Source organism: Eimeria acervulina, genomic scaffold (assembly GCF_000499425.1).
Source record: "Eimeria acervulina Houghton genomic scaffold, Eah_scaff372, whole genome shotgun sequence".
Classification (NCBI taxonomy): Eukaryota; Apicomplexa; class Conoidasida; order Eucoccidiorida; family Eimeriidae; genus Eimeria; species Eimeria acervulina.
Genome location: NW_013547352.1, coordinates 672 through 17,500, shown reverse-complemented (window position 1 = coordinate 17,500; position 16,829 = coordinate 672). Strand labels below are relative to the sequence as shown.

The following is a 16,829-nucleotide window of genomic DNA, read 5'->3' as shown; positions in this document are numbered from 1 at the left end:
ATAAGCCTCTGTGCGTCCAGTGGTATTAACCCTAAAGCTAACCTCTAAACCCCAAACCCTAAACCCTAAATGCTAATCTTAACTAAATCGCACCTTTATAAATAAGCCTCTGTGCCGCCACCGGTATTTGAGTTTTTTCTTCGCACTTCTCCTTCAGTGTACGTACACTCCAATCCTCATCTACATCGAGAGTAAAGTGGGTCCCCCCTGAGACCTTGAATGATATATGTACGGTTTTAGCTGGTGCTGCATCTGCTGCTGCTGCTGCTGGTGCTGGTGCTGCTGCTCCTTCAGATGCAGCTGCTGCTGCTGGGGGTGTTGTTGCTGCTGCTGGTGCCGCAGGGGCCTCCCCTCCCTGCTGCTGCCCGTTAGAAGGGTTTGACATTGCGAGCTGAAGCCACACCAACAGTAACGCTAAACCCTAAACCCTAAACCCTAAACCCTTGCGCCGCAGTAAAACATATGGATCTGAGGCACCCCCACTAAACCCCACTCCCTAGTGGCGCTAAGCGCCGAGTGCTAAACCCTAAACCCTAAACCCTAAACCCTAGAAACCCCAAAATGGGAGTTTGCCAAGGGTTTGTCTGCATAGAAGAGGGGTGATTAGGGTTTAGGGTTTGCTGTGCCTCGCTGCTGTTTGCTGCTTGTGAAGATAAGACAAGGCTAAGGTAAGAGAAGCAGCAGCTGTTTGTGCAGGTGGAGGGAAGGGATATAAGATGAGCCGCTACTGCCTGCCCTGTTGTTGCTGCTGCTGCTGCTGTTGTTGCTGCTGCTGCTGCTGCTGCTGTTGCTGCTGCAGCAAGAGAGCGACATACCAACAAACAAAGCCAAAGCAGCGGATGAATAGCAACTCCTCAAAATGTGTAATTTCATCAAAGAAAAAGAATTAGAGCTTCTTCTGCTCCCGCCACTCAAGCCGCCAGTGGAGCAGCAGCAGCTGCCGCCGCTCCTGCTGCTGCTGCTGCTGCTGCTGCTGCTGCTGCTGCGGCGTAGCCAAGAAGCGTGCTGCTGCTCTGGCAGCAAGAGGTTAACAGGTGTGTCTGAGTTGTGGGAATATTATAATTTGTTTGTTTTCTCTTTTATTGCATTTCAACAAAGATAATTAAAGAGGATTTAAGTATATGCGTAGCTGAGCTCTGCATATCCTAGCTATAAGGTGCTGCTGCCGCCAACTTCCTACAGTAAAGCATTTGTTTGTCTGTCTCTAGGGATATAACTCATTATTTCTTTCTATCTAATTGTAATATACTTAGCACTTAACATAGGGGGCCCCTGCATGCAGAGGGAGCTGCTGCTGTTTGCTCGCTTCCCTGCTGCTGCAGCAGCAGCACACCTCCCCATAAGAAACTCTATGCACTTTCACTCAAGAAGGTTAAGAAGAGAGCAGCAAAGAGGCAGCTATTAACTCTTTATATGTGCTAGAGACAGCAGCACAAAGGCATGGGGCTGGGGGAGACGAGACAGCCTGAGGTGTATGCTTTATTGAATGTTCAGACTGCACTTATTTTAGATATTGTTGCTGCATCACAGCTCTGTGTATATACTGTCTTCTATGGGTACTGGTTATAAGTAATGCAGCAGAGCATCTTCTCTTGCTAGCACAACTAACCCCTTTTGTTGTTTGTATTTACACGAAATAATATAACTCCGCACGAGAGGAAGCCTTCAAATCTATCAGCTTCGGTGCTGCACCATCAGCAAACTGCAGCAGGGTTAAAGCTTCGTGTTGCTCTTGTTGTTGTTGTTCTTGTTCTTGTTCTCGTTGTTCTGAATGATGTGCTCTGCTAATCGTCGAAAGCGCAGGGTGTATATATACAGTGGAGTGTACAGTGTGCAGCATTATTAACATTCGTGTATATACAGTGGATTGTACAGTATGCAACATTATTAACATCCCTGTATATACAGTGAAGTGTACAGTATGCAGCCTTATTAACACCCTTAGTGACGCCCTCTGTGTGCACGCATCTTAAGTTGCTGAGCCTATCCACTTCAGGAAGTGTAGCAAGGAGGAGTAACAATACTCATAGACCCCACCACGGGGCCTTCTGCATTAGGCAGTTGCAATAGTGTGGGTGGATTCTAGATAATACGGTGGTAATTAATACATTATATATAATATATATAATATATAATATAGTATATACTAAGTATATTATATCTTGCACATAATATAGATTGTGAATATATATAATGTTGTGAGCTGTAATGGAATCGAACACTGAACAAAGCCCAAAGAAGAGCTGAGCAGAGCTGCTTACTCCAGATATCTTACTCACAGCAGCCCAAGGGTCTGGGGCTGCAAGGCAGTGAGGTGAATGTCTGCTACTAGATGAAGAGCGCCTTGTTGCGCACACTGCTGCTGCAAGAGAACCTTGCATGCAAGCATAAGCAAGCTTCCGTTGTTGCATTCACTGAGGCTGTGCACAATTGGTATGCATTTACGCGGCGTTCAATAACCAGCCTCTGTAAAGTAGGGTTACACCCACCAACATCATCAGACAAAGAATGCTGTTTACCTCATCCCTTCTCCCGGAAGCAGCACACTTCCTCCGGTGTCTGATAGCCCTTGAGATCTAAATCTAAAAAGGGTTTGAATTTGTAATTGGTGTTGGCAGCGAAAGCATGGCCGGTTGCTTTTTCAGCCTCCGTCTGAATAGGCTGTCTGCGCTACTGACAGTTGAACTATTTTCTTTCTTAAAGGTTTTATCCTTTTGCTTTCTTCCCTGTTAACCGCCAACCAAAGATTATCTCCAAATGCATGCGCCTACGCTTAAACTTTGCCTTTTTTCAGCTTTTTCAACTGACCCGATATTTCCTTTTCGAGACGCGGGGGTCCCCTGTACCTCAGAGCAAACCTTGGGGCTGCTCTGGAAGTGAATTCACGGGGATGCATTGGGCGTCTAGAGAGTAGCAAACCTGCTAATATTTCTTCTTTATTTAGTATACATACTAAATATTCAGTAGTAGCAGTAGTAGTAGTAGTAGTAGTAGTAGTAGTACTAGTACTAGTAGTAGTAGTACTAGTACTAGTACTAGTAGGAGTTGTATCTGAGAGCCCTTTATTCAGTTGGGCCCACCTCTGCTTTTCCTCGGATGTTAACTCGATAAACCTCTCAACAACCGCAAGGTCATCACGACGGGGTGCATGCATTTCTTTTTTTCGGCGTCTCTGGAAGCATCTCTGCACAACGTAACAGCCACTTAGTTATTTCCTCCTTGATATGCTGCTTCAACTCCAATTACAGTAGAGGTAATTGGAGTGAAAGGGAAAGAATGGTTTTAAAAATGATATCATTGTCGTTTAAGCAACCAGAAAGTTAAGCGAACTGTAATGTAGATGATGCAAATGGCTTGGGGATCGCTGAGAAGTGAAACTTTCTTGATGTTTCCCGGTATATAGATCTACAGCTTGTTTATTTTTTACATTTGATTAAAGCGCTCTTTGATCTCTACATTTTTCTGGTTTTGTTTGCAACGAGGATAGAGTTCATAATTGCACAAACGCCCGAGACCTTTGTGCTATTGGTTTCTTCCTTGTAATAATAACATAACAGTTGCTAGTGCTTCTTCATCTACACATTCCTTCAGACTTCCTTCTCCCTTCTTATGCTTTCCATTAATTTGCAGCAGTTGAATAGAGCATGCATGCATGCATCGATGCATCGACGAATACACTGCCCTATGAAAAAAGACTAAATGCCCCCCTCTTACCAACAACTTTCTACTTCTGCGGTGTATACGCATGTTTGTCGTATCCCCCATTACAATGCTCTATTCTCTGCAGTCTCGTGGCATTCCCAATATATGCATATATGTATACATATATATATATATATATGCATATATGTATGTATATATACATATATATACGTATATGCATATAGTAATTTACTATTCAGTAACGCCTCTGGGTGTTGGCGCAGTTTAGCTTTCTGCTGTCCCGGCATTAACAGATGCAACACAAATAAGTGGAGTATGCATATGCCTAGTATATATATACATATATAGATAGATATAGATGTATATATATATATATATATTAGTAATATATATTTAATACTAAATGTAAAATAATAGAGTATGTATATTATTATTATTATTTCCAATATATATAACGAAGTACAATTAATAAATAGGCATCTGGATACAACAACAGTACGGATCTGCATGCGGTGTTTAGAAGAATATCACAAGGCCTTTTCTATGAAGAAATATATTACTATTACTTTCATTTGATATTATTTATTAACATTATTTATCAATATTTTTTAGTATTATTTATCAATGCCAGTGTTTTTATTATTTAGGAAAAATACTTCTTTTGCTTGGGAGGTGTACTCATATTATAGCTTTCTATGCACATTATTATTATTATTATTAATTATTTATTATTATTATTATTATTTGTTACTGTTATACAGGCTCAATATTCTTTTTATTATTCATTTCTCATACTCATATTATTATTCAGGCTTTATTTTATTGTTATCACGTTTTAAACGGTAACTTTATTACTCAGGCTTTATCTCCTTTATGCTCTCATTACTGTTTTTCTCATCTTCACGCGTATATAATATATATATATATACATATATATATATATATCCATATACATATGCATACATATAAATAAATAAATATATACATATTTCTATGTTGTGCGGGTTTTATTTTCTTTTGATTGTTTCTCTATACTCATATTCATTATTCAGGTTTGGGTTTTATTATCGCATTACTATTCACGTTTAATGTATGTATGTGAATAATATTACTTATTAACAATTACTATTAATAATAATAATATTATTATTATTATTATTGCCCTCATATTATTATTCAGAGAAGGGGCTTCCTTTTATATCTGTCATTATTTGCAAATGAAACAAACAAACGAAGAAAACACCGTTAAAAAAATACCCCCACCACTGAATTAAAAATATAATAATAAAACAAAAGATATATTATATGATATACTCTTGTAATAGCTTGCTGTATATACACCTGGAGTCATAAAGCTGCACAGACACTGGAAATAAATAAATAAATAAAATAAATAAAGCGACAATATTTCGACAATGCGTTCAAATATATTTCTTCGGGATGCCAAAACAAACAGACAAAAACTGCCTAAACCCCAAACCCTAAACCCTAAACCCTAATCTAGGGTTTGATGTTGGGGGTTTTAAGGCAACGGTGTTCACTGTGCGACTCCACAACTCCGCCCACCAACTCAAAACCCTAAGCGGTAGCCGGTAAGGAGTAGAGCCAAACCCTAAACCCTAGATGAGGGTTTAGGGTTTAGGGTTGGCGGCCTCGCATGGCTTTGATCCTGCTCTCTAGTTTAGTTTTCCAGGAAGAGCGGCGAGCCTCTTCGTGTGTCTGCTTTACTGCAGCAGCAGCGCTGTCTATACACCGCAGAAACTGAGAAGCAGCTAATTCTATTTCCTTTTCTGTGTGTTTAAATCTATTGCTAATGTCTATTAAATCTTCAGACAAATATACACGTGCACAAGGGCTGCAGCGGCAGCTCTCCCTCACTCCAACCTGCTGCTGCTCCTGCTGCTGCTGCTGCGGCTGCCGCGTACCTATACGGGAACGGCGGCTGTTGAGGAGGCGCTTTTGGTGCTGCTGGAAGGCCAGCTGCCCATACACCGCATGCTGCTGCAGCTCTTCGCGCTGCAGCAACAGCTGCTGTTGCTGCTGCATCAGCAACACAAGCGCAACCAACTGTAGCAGCAGCAGCAGCAGCATCCATCCCTGAAACTGAGAAGGAAAGAAAAGCTGCTTTACTGAAGCGAAAAGCTGCTGCATCTGCTTCCCTGCAAAAGCACCACCTGCTGCTGCTGCAGTGCTTGTTGCGCCTGCTGCTGTTGATGCTGCTGCGGTTTTCGTCGTTGTTGCTGCTGCTGCTGCTTCTGGTGCAGCAGATAAGTTTAGGCTGTCCCCAGAAGCTACAGATCCTGCAGTGGTTTCCCTCTCTAGAACATGGTCCCGGGGCAAGTTGCTGCTGCTGCTTCTGTTGCTGCTGCTGTTGCTGCATTCGCTGCTGCTGCTTCTGCTGCTGCTGCTCGGCGCGTGCTGCTGAACAATAGACTGGAGGGTAGATCGGGCCGATCCTGAGCCTACTTTTGCTCTCCCTTCATAACGTCCATCTGCTGTTGCTGCTTCTGCTGCTGCTGCAGCTGCTACTGCTACTGGTTGCTGGTGTTTGCTGTTGCCTTGCTGTTGCCGAGCCTTCGGAGGGCGCCGACGCAAAAAGTAGCCTCGAGGCGGACCTGCAGGACCAACAGCAGCAGCAACAACAATAACAGCAGCAGCAGCGGTAACTGAAGCGGGAGTTGCTGCAGCTAGAGTAGCAGCAGCAGCAGCAGCAGCAACTGTTAATGCATCAGGGGTCAAGACAGCAGATCCAACGGCCACTATAGGGATAAAATAAAGGCAAAGTTGGAAGGAAATATGCCTCAAAGCTGCATATACACCTCGAGGTGTGCAGACACCCGAGACACTCACTAGTAGCAACTGGAGGAGATGGCGTCATTGTGCAGCTTTCAGCTGAAGGAAGCTGCAATTAAAATTAAATTAAATATTGAATATCCGAGATAAACAATAAAAGTAGTAATAATATATTATCACTTCGTACACCTCCCTATACACCTCAGCGTACACACTCTGGTGCATAAGCACCGCAGTGGTACTCAAATTGAAGGTGTAGAAATATATTCAGCAAAGAAAGTACAAATAAAATATTATTAAAAATAAATTAAATCGTTTTAAACAAGAAATACAGCCATCAGGCTAGCACTGCTCGCAACAGCTACCTAGGGTGTATGTATGGGGCTATGTATCATCACATTACTACGGGGAAAATATTCATTATTTATCTTTCCTTCACAATAATTAAAGCCTAGTAAAAATAATAGACTTTTCTTTGATATTTTAATGTTATTTCAAGGATTTAATCTCACAGTCTTGCATATATATATACACTGCGTAGTCATCTATATAGACATACATACATACAACTGAATGCTAGTTAGAACTGCTAAAATAAAGGGGGGCCGTCTGTACGCCGGAAAGCCGAAGAAGAGCTAGGTAAAAAATATGAAATAATTTAAAGGAGAAACCCGCAGCCACCACCAATGCAGCAAGAGCAGCAACAGCAAGCAACAGCAGCAGCAGCAGCAGCAGCAGCAGCAGCCGCAGCGCCACAAGCAGCAGATATTGTTGCCTCTTGCGGTGTCTTGGCAGCTCATATCACTACTGAAGTTTTCTTGCTATACTTCATCTTCAGATGAGAGATGTATACTAACGCATGTTGATCATTACAACAATGGGCCTTACACCGCAAATGCCCTACTGTTAGCAAGCAATGCAATATTATATGATGTTGGTATTATATATACATATTTCTACTTCCGTGCAGGTTGGCTATTAATGGTTCAGTGACTGTTCAACAATTGTATGAAACGTTTATGCGTGTAACAAACGGGGCTTGAATATGGCTACGCTTGCATGCGGGGTCGAGTTGAGTTGAAGAGGGTGCTGCAACAAGTTATGTTGGTGAAGCTCACGATAGGCTATCTTCCCCAACTGACCCCCAGTCCCTTTGGCTGCTGTGGGCAGGTTGTGTGGAAGCTGGAAGGGAGCTCAGCCGCCCTTAAGGATCTAATGTCTTTACTGCAGCTCAAGACTACCCTCTGATTAACCAGGAGATCCTCGTTCTGCTTCTTCTTACTGCACAATTTAGAGGGACAGGCGCCAGCAGCGAGCGCCACCACGCTGCTGGCCTGCGTGGTGTCTTGCACCAGCCTGGGCGTGATGTTCGATTGATAATGAAGGCGCCTGCAGAAGAAAAGAAAGGCCCTTTATACATTCCTCATAAGACTTTAGCCAACACTTCACCCCTTTTCTCTGTCATATGTAGGAGGTTAATCAGGATCTGCTGTTAGGTGGGGAGGCGACCAACGGCTGGGACCCCGTCGCCTTGAAACAAACAAACAAACGCAAACACAAACAGAGTAACTGTATCCAACATGCTTAAAATGCTTCATCCAGATGCATAACAAAACGAGGGTTTAGTTCGCATATTACCATTATTATTATTTGACCCTTCTACGCTGAACAACTTCACCGTGATATCAGCATAAACATACTGCGGGTGACTCAGCGAGGTGCGCGCTTGAGTCCACCAGACGGCACCATTGAGCTCATCGCTGTCTATGTTCCGGAAAGCAATGAGAGTGCGCCTTTCAGAGCTTCGACTAGCACTTGTGTTCTCCAGGGTAAGCGGAGTTGAATCAGGACTTCAAGAAGAAAAGAAGGAGGAAGCTCTACTGTATTGCAGTGGTATTCATGGAAGTGACAGAGAAATGCATGCATTGCCGTCGGCGTGCTCTTAAGGAGGCAGCATTTTTTGAAGGTTCGAAGTAACAAACATCAGAGGGACAGCTGTGTTGTGCACAGTTAGAAAAATAGTCACCGCATGCACTAAATAACAAAGCGCTCCCAGCGGTCCAGCCACCCGCTGATGCCCAATGTTCCACCACATCAAACACAAGTACAGGACAGACGCAAACCTATTCCTAAGCTACAGTGCAGTCTCGCAACTTGAAGAAGAAGCTAAGCAACGAGCTGTCGCACTACTAAGAAACGGCGAAGCTCAAGCGTTAACTAACGCGTTGGGATACAACCCGGTCCCCCTTCTCTCCAATGGATCTACTCAAGAAAAACAAATATACATATATATATATATATATATATATATTGCATGCTCTCTGTCGCACGTTATGTTTCCGCTGTGATCAGTTCACACAGAAGACGGCTCAGAACGCTGTACATGCCCAGTGAAGAAAGAAGAAGCAGGCAGCAGCGGAGAGGCCTGCTGACCTGCAGCAGGAAAATGCAGGTGAGCAGCAGCAGTAACAGATCGAAGCAGCATCACAAGATGTCGCTAAGCCGTCTTTTATCCCGTGGCTATGTTTCTTTTTCTCTCCAGCGTTTCGAGCCCTAACTTCTCTTGTGCTCTGCTTTCCCTTGCTTGGCGTACTCATCCTTTGTGAGGCAGTCAGGCACACGAGGGTATGTGCTGCTTAGGAGGCAGATGTAGGGTGATCTGTCTGAAGTTGGTACTGGAGTTTTCCTTCGGTTCAGGGTGGGTAGTGAAGGTGAAGAAAGCGCCAAAAGGTGTTTTAGAGTGTCACTGCGCGCAGACAAGAAGGCTTCGTTTTGCTTTAATGTGGGGTTGCCTTGCGGTGTATGAGCAGCAGCAAACTGTAGTGTACAGCTACCAACAGTCTGCTCCTTCTCCGCAGCAGCCTCCCGCCCTTAAACAACGGCGCCTAGGAAGCGCTGAGACAGCGAGCGGAGATAAGCAGAAAACACCTCTTTATTCGTTGACTCTATTGGAGCAGCCTCCTACCCTTAAACAGTGGTGCCCATGAATCCCAGAGACGGCGAAGGAAACTCAGAAGAAAACTTTTTTCTTTATTGGTTGACTCTATTGAAGCTCCTGACTGCCTTCACTTAGCCAAGTACGATCGATGTGATGTTTCCCCCAACAATAGTATAAGTTTGGTTGGTGCTCTAGTGCACACTTTATGCTGCCTATACATTACAAAGGTGGGTAAGAAAATAAGTGTTTTTAACTGCATTTTTATGCTGCATTAAAACAACAACAGCTTCTACACTCTGACGCATTTCTTATCTCCCCTTGCGACGTCTGAGAGTGTGGGGGGGAGAGGGTTGCTGTTATGAGGTAATTTTCTTAAGGCTTCTTTCCATTAAATAACATTTTTAATGTTTCATATATTTAACTGGATTTAAATATTATATACAACCTTTTTTGATGTTTTTCGGCACAATTTACCCCCGCAAGAAGAGGGGCTGGGCTGCGGGGCTGACCCAGTGATAACGCACATGCTCGAAGAGAGGGAAGGGGTTTGAGGGTTTTGTCTGTTTGTTTTTCTGTGTTTGTTTAGAGCTAATTGAGTACTCATAGAGCACAAAAACCCAAAAAGGGCTTTATTTCAACCCCGCACCTCTCACCCCGGCCGGGGCACCGGGTCGGGTGTATAGGCAGCTCCAGCGCCTCTTTGTTTCTGCTTACCTCTCCCTACCTTCTTTAAGTGCTTTCCGAGGCGTAGAACATACAGCGTAGATAACATTTTGTGCTCTCTTTGTGTTGTTTCTCTCTAGATTGTATCCGTTTATACGGGGCCCCTTCATTCAGTTGCCTTGGGTTTGGGGGCCTCTAGAGTGTACTCCTTGCAGCTCTTGTCTACTCCTATCCTACGCCTCTCCCCTCTGTTTCTTCTTGCATGAGCTTTGCGCGCCTCAACCCTGGCGTCTGCTGCTGCTGCTCCTGCTGCTGCTGCTCCTGCTGCCTCCGCTGATTCCCTTACCCCCATGCTTTCAACACCAGGGGCTGCCCCTGCGGCAGCGGCTGCGGGGGCCCCTTGGGCCCCCCCTGGGGGCCCTTTGGGTAGGGTATACGGTCCTCGTAACGTGTTGTATGTACGTAACCTGTCTCCTCTAGTTACTGAGGAGCATCTGAAGGCAATCTTCTCGCACTGCGCTCAGCTGCTGCGCGTAGAGTTTAAACCACTTCCAGGGGCGTCCGGAGGCGGGAGATATTGCGAGCTTGAGTTTGCAGACAGTGCAGGCATCACAGCAGCCTCTCAGTTGAACGGCACGGAGTTGCTGGGTCTCCCTATGCAGGTTTCTGTGCTTAACCCTGGGGGCCCCACAGCAACCCCAGCTCCAGGAGCCGCGGGGGCCCCTGCTGAGAACCTTATGAGGCTTGTAACACCCTTGCCGACCCCTGCTGTTGCCGCTGCTACCCCTGTTGTCTTGCCGCCGCCTGTTCAGCCATTGGGAGGCATAGCAGCAGCAGCAGCAGCTGCTGCTGCTGCTGCTGGCGTGGCTGGAGGAGCAGCTCCACTGCTGGCAGCTCCTGCTGCCCTCGGACTCGCAGCAGCAAACCCAGCGTTAGCTGCTGCTGCTGCTGCTGCTGCACTCCCTACCACAGCTGCTGCGCTGCTGCCGGTTGCTGTGGGAGCTCCAGCTCCCGTTACAGCTGTTGAGATCGCTATGCAAAATCATCTAGCAAACCTGCAGGTGAGCTGCTGCTGCTGCTGCTGCACTTGCTGCTGCTGCTGTTGCAGTAGCTGTCGCTTTCGGTGCTGCTGCTGCTGCTGGTGCATTTGAGGCGAGAGGCGTTCTTCTGCCTGCGGGTTAGCTGGGGATCTGTTGGAGCGTCTCGCTGCTGCTGCTGCTGTTGGTGTTGCAGGCAGTGCAGGCTGCTGCAGCTCAAGCGAAGCAGCTAGCCGCGCGGAAGAAGAGTGAATTGGGTATAGGTGTTGCTGTAACAGCAGTAGACGGAAGGCTGCCACCTGCACAATCTCTTGTTTCTGGGGTGCTTGTTGCTGAGCCTGAGACAGAGCAGCTGGAGAGGACTTGCTTTATTGAAGGCTTTCCTAATGAGGTGAGACACAGACGCAACAGATACTGCAGGGCCCCCCTTCTTCTTGCTTCGCATCGAGCAGCAGCAGCAGCAGAAGCAGCATTCTTGTTCTGTTGTTATGTTGCTGACTCTGTGTTATTCATCTTCATTCCACTTCTTCTCGCCGGGCCTATGTGCACTTTGCTGCTGGTGCTGCTGCTGCTGCTTTTGCTTCTGCTGCTGCATCATTGGGTTTTGTGCTGCGTGTGACGGTGGTTTGTCTGTTGTTTATGTTCACTCATTATATTCGGGTGTGCATACACCTCAGCTACTGCGGGGTGTTAGGGTGTACGTACACCTCAGCTTGTTGGTGGCTGTGTGCTGCAGTACGATGAAAACGAAGTGAAAATGCTTCTCAGCGGCCTCGCGAAAGTTGTCTCTCTTAGACTCTCCACAAACCCCAAAACCCCCAAGTACTGCAAACCCTAAACCCTAAACCCTGAACACAAACCCTGTATCCTCAATGCAAACCCTAAACCCTAGCTAGGGCTAGATTTCTTCTTTGGGTAGACGTTGCAGGGGTCACTGTTAGCTGGCAGATATGGCAGCCTTTCGTTGCATGCAGCAGCAGCAGCAGCAGCAGCAGTAGCAGTAGCAGCAGCAACAGTAGCAGCAGCAGCAACAGTAGCAGCAACAGCCGCAGAAGCAGCAACAGCAGTAGCATCAGCAGCATCATCTGCAGCAGCGGTATCATCAGCAGCATCATCTGAAGCAGCAGCAGCAGCAGCGGTAGTAGCAGCAGCAGCAGCAGCAGATTATTTGCATGAGTGTTTGTTTGTTGCTGCTTCAGATATGCAATTGTTGAGTTTGAAACATCACAAGATGCAACGGGGATGTTGGCGTTAGATGGAAAAAATATTGGGCCCTCTGTTTTAAAGTGAGACGAATATTTTTTTTAACTTTGTTTGTTGCTTTTGTCTGTTACGAATGGTGTTCTATATATACCTATTATTGTCTATATATGTATATATATATATATATTTATATATATGTATATTTATACGTTTGTATTTATATTTATAATGTTTGTGCTTGCATGTCTTTTGATGATTTTAAAATGAGATAAATATATTCTTTTTCTTTACTTTGTTTGTTTCATCTGTCTGTTAGGAATGGCGTTCTTATATATCAATAACAAATGGGTAGCTATGTTTATATTTATATATCTATCTATGCTTATATATATATATATGCTTATAATTTGTTTTTGTGCTTGTGTTTGTTTGTTTTAGGGTTAAGCGCTCTTCGTCTTTGGTTTCCTTCCGCGACCCTGACGGTGTTTTGTTTGAAGTGCCGGCCCCTCCTATTTTATCTCAAATAAAGCAGCAGCAGCAGCTGCTGCAATCTCCAGAGCAGCAGAAGGAGCAGATTGAAATACGAGACAAGAAGATTGGTTCGTGCATTGATGCTTTTTGTCTCCTTATTCATCTCTGCTCTAGACTTCACTGTCTCTTCTTTGCTGTCTCTGCTTGTCTCTCTGTCTCTCTCTCTCTGTGTCTCTTTGTCTCTGTGTGTTTCTGTCTCCTTCTGTCTTTGTTTTGTTTCTGTCTCTGTCTTTGTCTATGTGTCTCGTTGTACTGTCGTTGCCACTACTGCTGCTGCTGTTGCTGCTGCTGCTGCTGCTGCGCCTGCTGTTTTGTCTCCTCCTTTACTTCGTCTCTGTTGGCGTGTGCATTTAAAGCATGTCGTGGTGTATTCGTGGTGCAGTTTGCTGCTGGTGCAGTTTGTTTGCTGCTGTTGCTGCAGTTTGTTTGCTGCTGTTGCTGCTGCTCACTCCTTCGCTGGGTGTTCTTCAGTTTGTCTTTCTGCTGTACGCATCCCCAATGTCTCTGTCTGTATTCTATTTTTTCTTTTTCTGTCTCGTTTTGTCTCTGATATTTGCTAAACTAATCCATTATATTATTCTTGTCTCTCGTTTTTTCATGCACTTCTTTGTGTCTCTGTTCTGTCTTTCTGCTGTTCTCCAGCTGCAGCAAGAGAGGCAATTGAGAGGCGGCTTCGCCGTGAGAGGGGAGACAAGGGGGCAGAGAAGGCCTTGGAGAAGGATAACGACAAGCAGCAGCAGCAGCAGCAGCAGCAACAGCAGCAACAACAGCAACAAACGAGGAGACGCTCCTATAGCAGAAGCAGAAGCACAAGCAAAAGCAGCAAGCGCGCCAGCCAAAGCAAAGAGAGAAGACTAAAAGATAGAAAGAAGTAAGGAGATTCAAAACGCTACAGACACAAATACACCAGCAGCAGCAGCAGCAGCAACAGCAGCAACAGAAGCTGCACTAGCAACCAGCAACAGCAACAGCAGCAGCAGCAGTTGTTGTTGTTCTCTGTTTGCTTTATTATTTGCTGCTGCAGAAGCGTTTCACGTTCCCCGAGTGCTCCGAGTCGTTCGATCTCGCCTTCAGGGGATGGGAGGCGGGGTGCTGCAGCAGCAGGAGAGGAAAGGAGGCCCCTTTTGAGGCCTATGGGGGCCCCTGGAGCAGCAGCAGCCCTCAAGGAGAAACTGCGGAGTGCTGCTACGGCTGAGGCAGAACAAGAGCGGGGGGAGGCGTCGCCGGAAAGGCGATCCCCAGCGCAAGGGAGACGATCGCGCAGCGCGAAAAGCCGATCCCGCAGCGCGAAAAGCCGATCCCACAGCCCCACAAGACGATCCCCGTCTCCAAAGGTACACGCGGGAAGCCCAGAAAGACGATCCCAGACGCCGCGGAGACGATCCCAATATGATAGGGAACGATCCCTGTCCTCTAGGGGACGATCCCCGCAACCAAGGCGGCGATCCCCGCCCAAGAGGCGATCCTTCTCCCCGGAACAAAGACGATCCCCGCTGCAGCATAGAGGATCCCCAGGGCAAGGGAGACGATCCGAGTCCCCGAAGAGACGATCCCCACCGCAGGAGAGAGGACGATCCCCATCTCCGAGAAGACGATCCCCGCTGCAGCAAAGACGATCCCAGTCCCCACGAAGACGGTCCCCGCTGCAGGGCAGACGGTCCCCAGTGCAGCAGAGACGATCCCTCTCCCCTAGGCGACGATCCCCAGGGGACCAAGGGGGGCGCTTGTCACCCCACAGACGCCCTTCAGGGTCTCCAGGAGACAAACGGGCTCGATCCCAAAGTCGATCCCCACCCCGTGTAGGGGCCGCAGCAGCAGGAGCAGGAGCGGGAGCAGCAGCAGGGCGTCTGAGGGGGGCGCCTCGCTCTCGTTCCCGATCCCGCAGCAGCGGTGGAGCCCGTGAGCGAGACTCAGTAGGAGGAGGTGTAGGAGCAGCTGCAGCTGCTGCTGCTGCGCGCAGTAGGCGGAGGGGCAGTTTGTCTCCTAAGCGCCACCACGACGCGTCAGCATCGGCCTCGCCTCCCCGGAGGAGACGATCCCGATCCCCATGGAGCCAAGGGAGACGATCGCAGTCTCTGAAGGGGCATTCCCAGTCCCCTGCATCACCAAGGAGGCCCCAAGCAAGCAGGGGGGCCCGCAAGGGGCCCCGCGGCAGCAGTAGCCGCTCTCCTTCTCCTGCATACCGGCGTAACCAGCCGTCTCCTTCGCCTGCACGAAGGAGACGATCCCGATCCCCTGGGGGGCCTCCTAGGGGCCCTGGAGGGCGCTCCTCGCCGGAATGGGGACCCCCAGGGGCCTCCCCTGCGTCGCGAGGGCATAGGGGGCCCCTCCCGTACCTGAAGGGCCCCTCACCTCGAAGAGGGGGCCCACCGCCGCATGCATATCCTGCTGGTCGGGATCGTTCGATCTCACCTCCAGGGAGGGGAAGGGGGGCCCCTATGGGGGAGCCTCTACCTCTAAAGAGAGGCAGAAGCCCCTCTCTAAATGTAAGGAGACGATCCCCCTCACCCAGAAGAGGAGAAATGCGCTCCTGGAGACGATCCCCGGAGTCCTCTTCTCGATCCCCACCGCGGCGATTCCCGTAAGCTGTCCATTCTGCTGCAGCTGCTGCTGCTGCTACTACTGCTGCTACTATTGCTGCTACTGCAACTGCTTGGGATTGTAGGATGCTGCCTGCTGGAGCGGCTGTTTCTTTCTGTTTTTGCAGCAGCATGTTGCTGCTGCAGCAGCAACATGCTGCTGCAGCAGCAACATGCTGCTGCAGCAGCAACAACATGAGTATATGCATCTCAGTGCATAACGGCGCATGCATTTTCTTTTTTTCTATTGCTCAGGCGGAGGATGTCTCCTGTTGGGCTGGGCCCCTACCCGAGGGGCCCCCCTGTCTCAAGTCTTGCCTTCCGAGATAGAGAAGCAGAATGGAGAGCTAGGGGCCCCATGCCAATGAATGTGGGGGGCCCCCGCCCCTATGATCGCGACCTCCGTCATATTAGAAAAACCCTCACCCTCCCTAGGAGGCCTCAGCAACCCAGGGGCCCCCCAGGACCTGCAGTTGATCGTTATAAGAGCCAAAGCAGGTAAGCGCTTCAACCCCAATTAGAGGATGTGGACGGGCCCCAGGGGCCCCCAAGCGACATAGCGAGGGGGGACCTCATTAGCGGGGGCCCCAGAGGAATGATTATTTCTTTCGGGAAGTGCATGCAATACTTGTTTTTGCTGCTGCTGCTGCTGGTTGTTTGCAGGTCTTTAAGCGAAGACAACGCGGGCGAGAGGGCGAGCTCTGCGGGGTCTCCTCGTCTTGCTGCTGCAGCGGGGTCCCCTGGTGCCGATGCAGCAGACAAAGCAGCAACAACAGCAGAAGCAGCTGCACAAGAAAGAGAGGGTGGCATGTCTTCTATCCGGGGAGACAGCAGAGAAAGGGGCCCCTCAGGGTCTCCGGAGAGGGGCCCCCCTTCCTCTTTGCCTCTTCATTCGCGTGTGGGGGATTTGAGGCGGCGGCTGCAGAGCAAACGAGCAGAGCCATCAGCTCAGCAGCAATAAAATATATACAAGATAAAGACCGCTCTGCACTCCTGTGTGTTTATAACCTCCTCCTTTACTATTACTATTATTATTATGTTATATACCTGTCTCTGTCTGTCCTTGTTGCATATCCTCGCCGCTGTCTTCTTTCTCTTTTTAATCTCATCTTCTCTGTCCCTCTTTGTCTTCCTCATGCTGAGCTAAACTGCCATCGCCCTCTATTTATCTGCCTCGAGGCGGTCTCTCTGAAGGCCCCTACAACTTCTTTATCTCGCTGTCTCTTCTTGTACAGGACCCCATGTATCCGTTTTGAAAATAAGCTGCTGCCTGCTGCTGCAGCAGCAGCAGCAGTAGCAACAACAACAGCACGCAACAACTAGCGGTTGGCAGTCTTTTTCATGGGCAAACAAGTAAAGGACATTGGAGGGCCATACTGATCCATGCTAGACGGGTAGGGGCCCCTATGGGGGCCCTATGGG

The 16,829-nt window shown here is 47.8% G+C and overlaps 5 protein-coding genes across 5 annotated transcripts in view; 2 read left to right on the top strand and 3 right to left on the bottom strand.

Annotated features, from left to right (window-relative positions):
• EAH_00035410 (ubiquitin, putative) overlaps positions 1–385 on the bottom strand; it is a gene marked incomplete at both ends in the record, with an annotated part of 2,741 nt that extends 2,356 nt beyond the window's left edge. The window contains one exon of the mRNA XM_013392114.1: positions 94–385. Coding sequence (XP_013247568.1) covers positions 94–385 — 292 coding nt within the window. The remainder of the gene's footprint in view (positions 1–93) is intronic.
• Positions 386–5,084: 4,699 nt separating this feature from the next.
• Positions 5,085–6,541, bottom strand: EAH_00035400 (hypothetical protein; the record flags this gene model as incomplete). The annotated part of the gene is made up of 3 exons (XM_013392113.1): positions 5,085–5,126; positions 5,542–6,278; positions 6,514–6,541. The coding sequence occupies 3 exons, from the start codon at positions 6,539–6,541 to the stop codon at positions 5,085–5,087; spliced, it is 807 nt and encodes a 268-aa protein (XP_013247567.1).
• A 3,866-nt stretch (positions 6,542–10,407) lies between these two features.
• On the top strand, positions 10,408–14,221 carry EAH_00035390 (hypothetical protein, conserved; the record flags this gene model as incomplete). The annotated part of the gene is made up of 7 exons (XM_013392112.1): positions 10,408–11,118; positions 11,291–11,485; positions 11,807–11,916; positions 12,294–12,380; positions 12,736–12,896; positions 13,471–13,699; positions 14,029–14,221. The coding sequence occupies 7 exons, from the start codon at positions 10,408–10,410 to the stop codon at positions 14,219–14,221; spliced, it is 1,686 nt and encodes a 561-aa protein (XP_013247566.1).
• Positions 14,222–14,241: 20 nt separating this feature from the next.
• EAH_00035380 (hypothetical protein, conserved) lies at positions 14,242–15,616 on the bottom strand (the record flags this gene model as incomplete). The annotated part of the gene is made up of 2 exons (XM_013392111.1): positions 14,242–14,471; positions 14,560–15,616. The coding sequence occupies 2 exons, from the start codon at positions 15,614–15,616 to the stop codon at positions 14,242–14,244; spliced, it is 1,287 nt and encodes a 428-aa protein (XP_013247565.1).
• Positions 15,617–15,669: 53 nt separating this feature from the next.
• On the top strand, positions 15,670–16,368 carry EAH_00035370 (hypothetical protein; the record flags this gene model as incomplete). Its single annotated transcript, XM_013392110.1, has 2 exons — positions 15,670–15,905; positions 16,071–16,368. 2 exons carry the CDS (start codon positions 15,670–15,672, stop codon positions 16,366–16,368), a joined length of 534 nt encoding a protein of 177 aa, XP_013247564.1.
• Between the last annotated feature and the right edge of the window lie 461 nt (positions 16,369–16,829).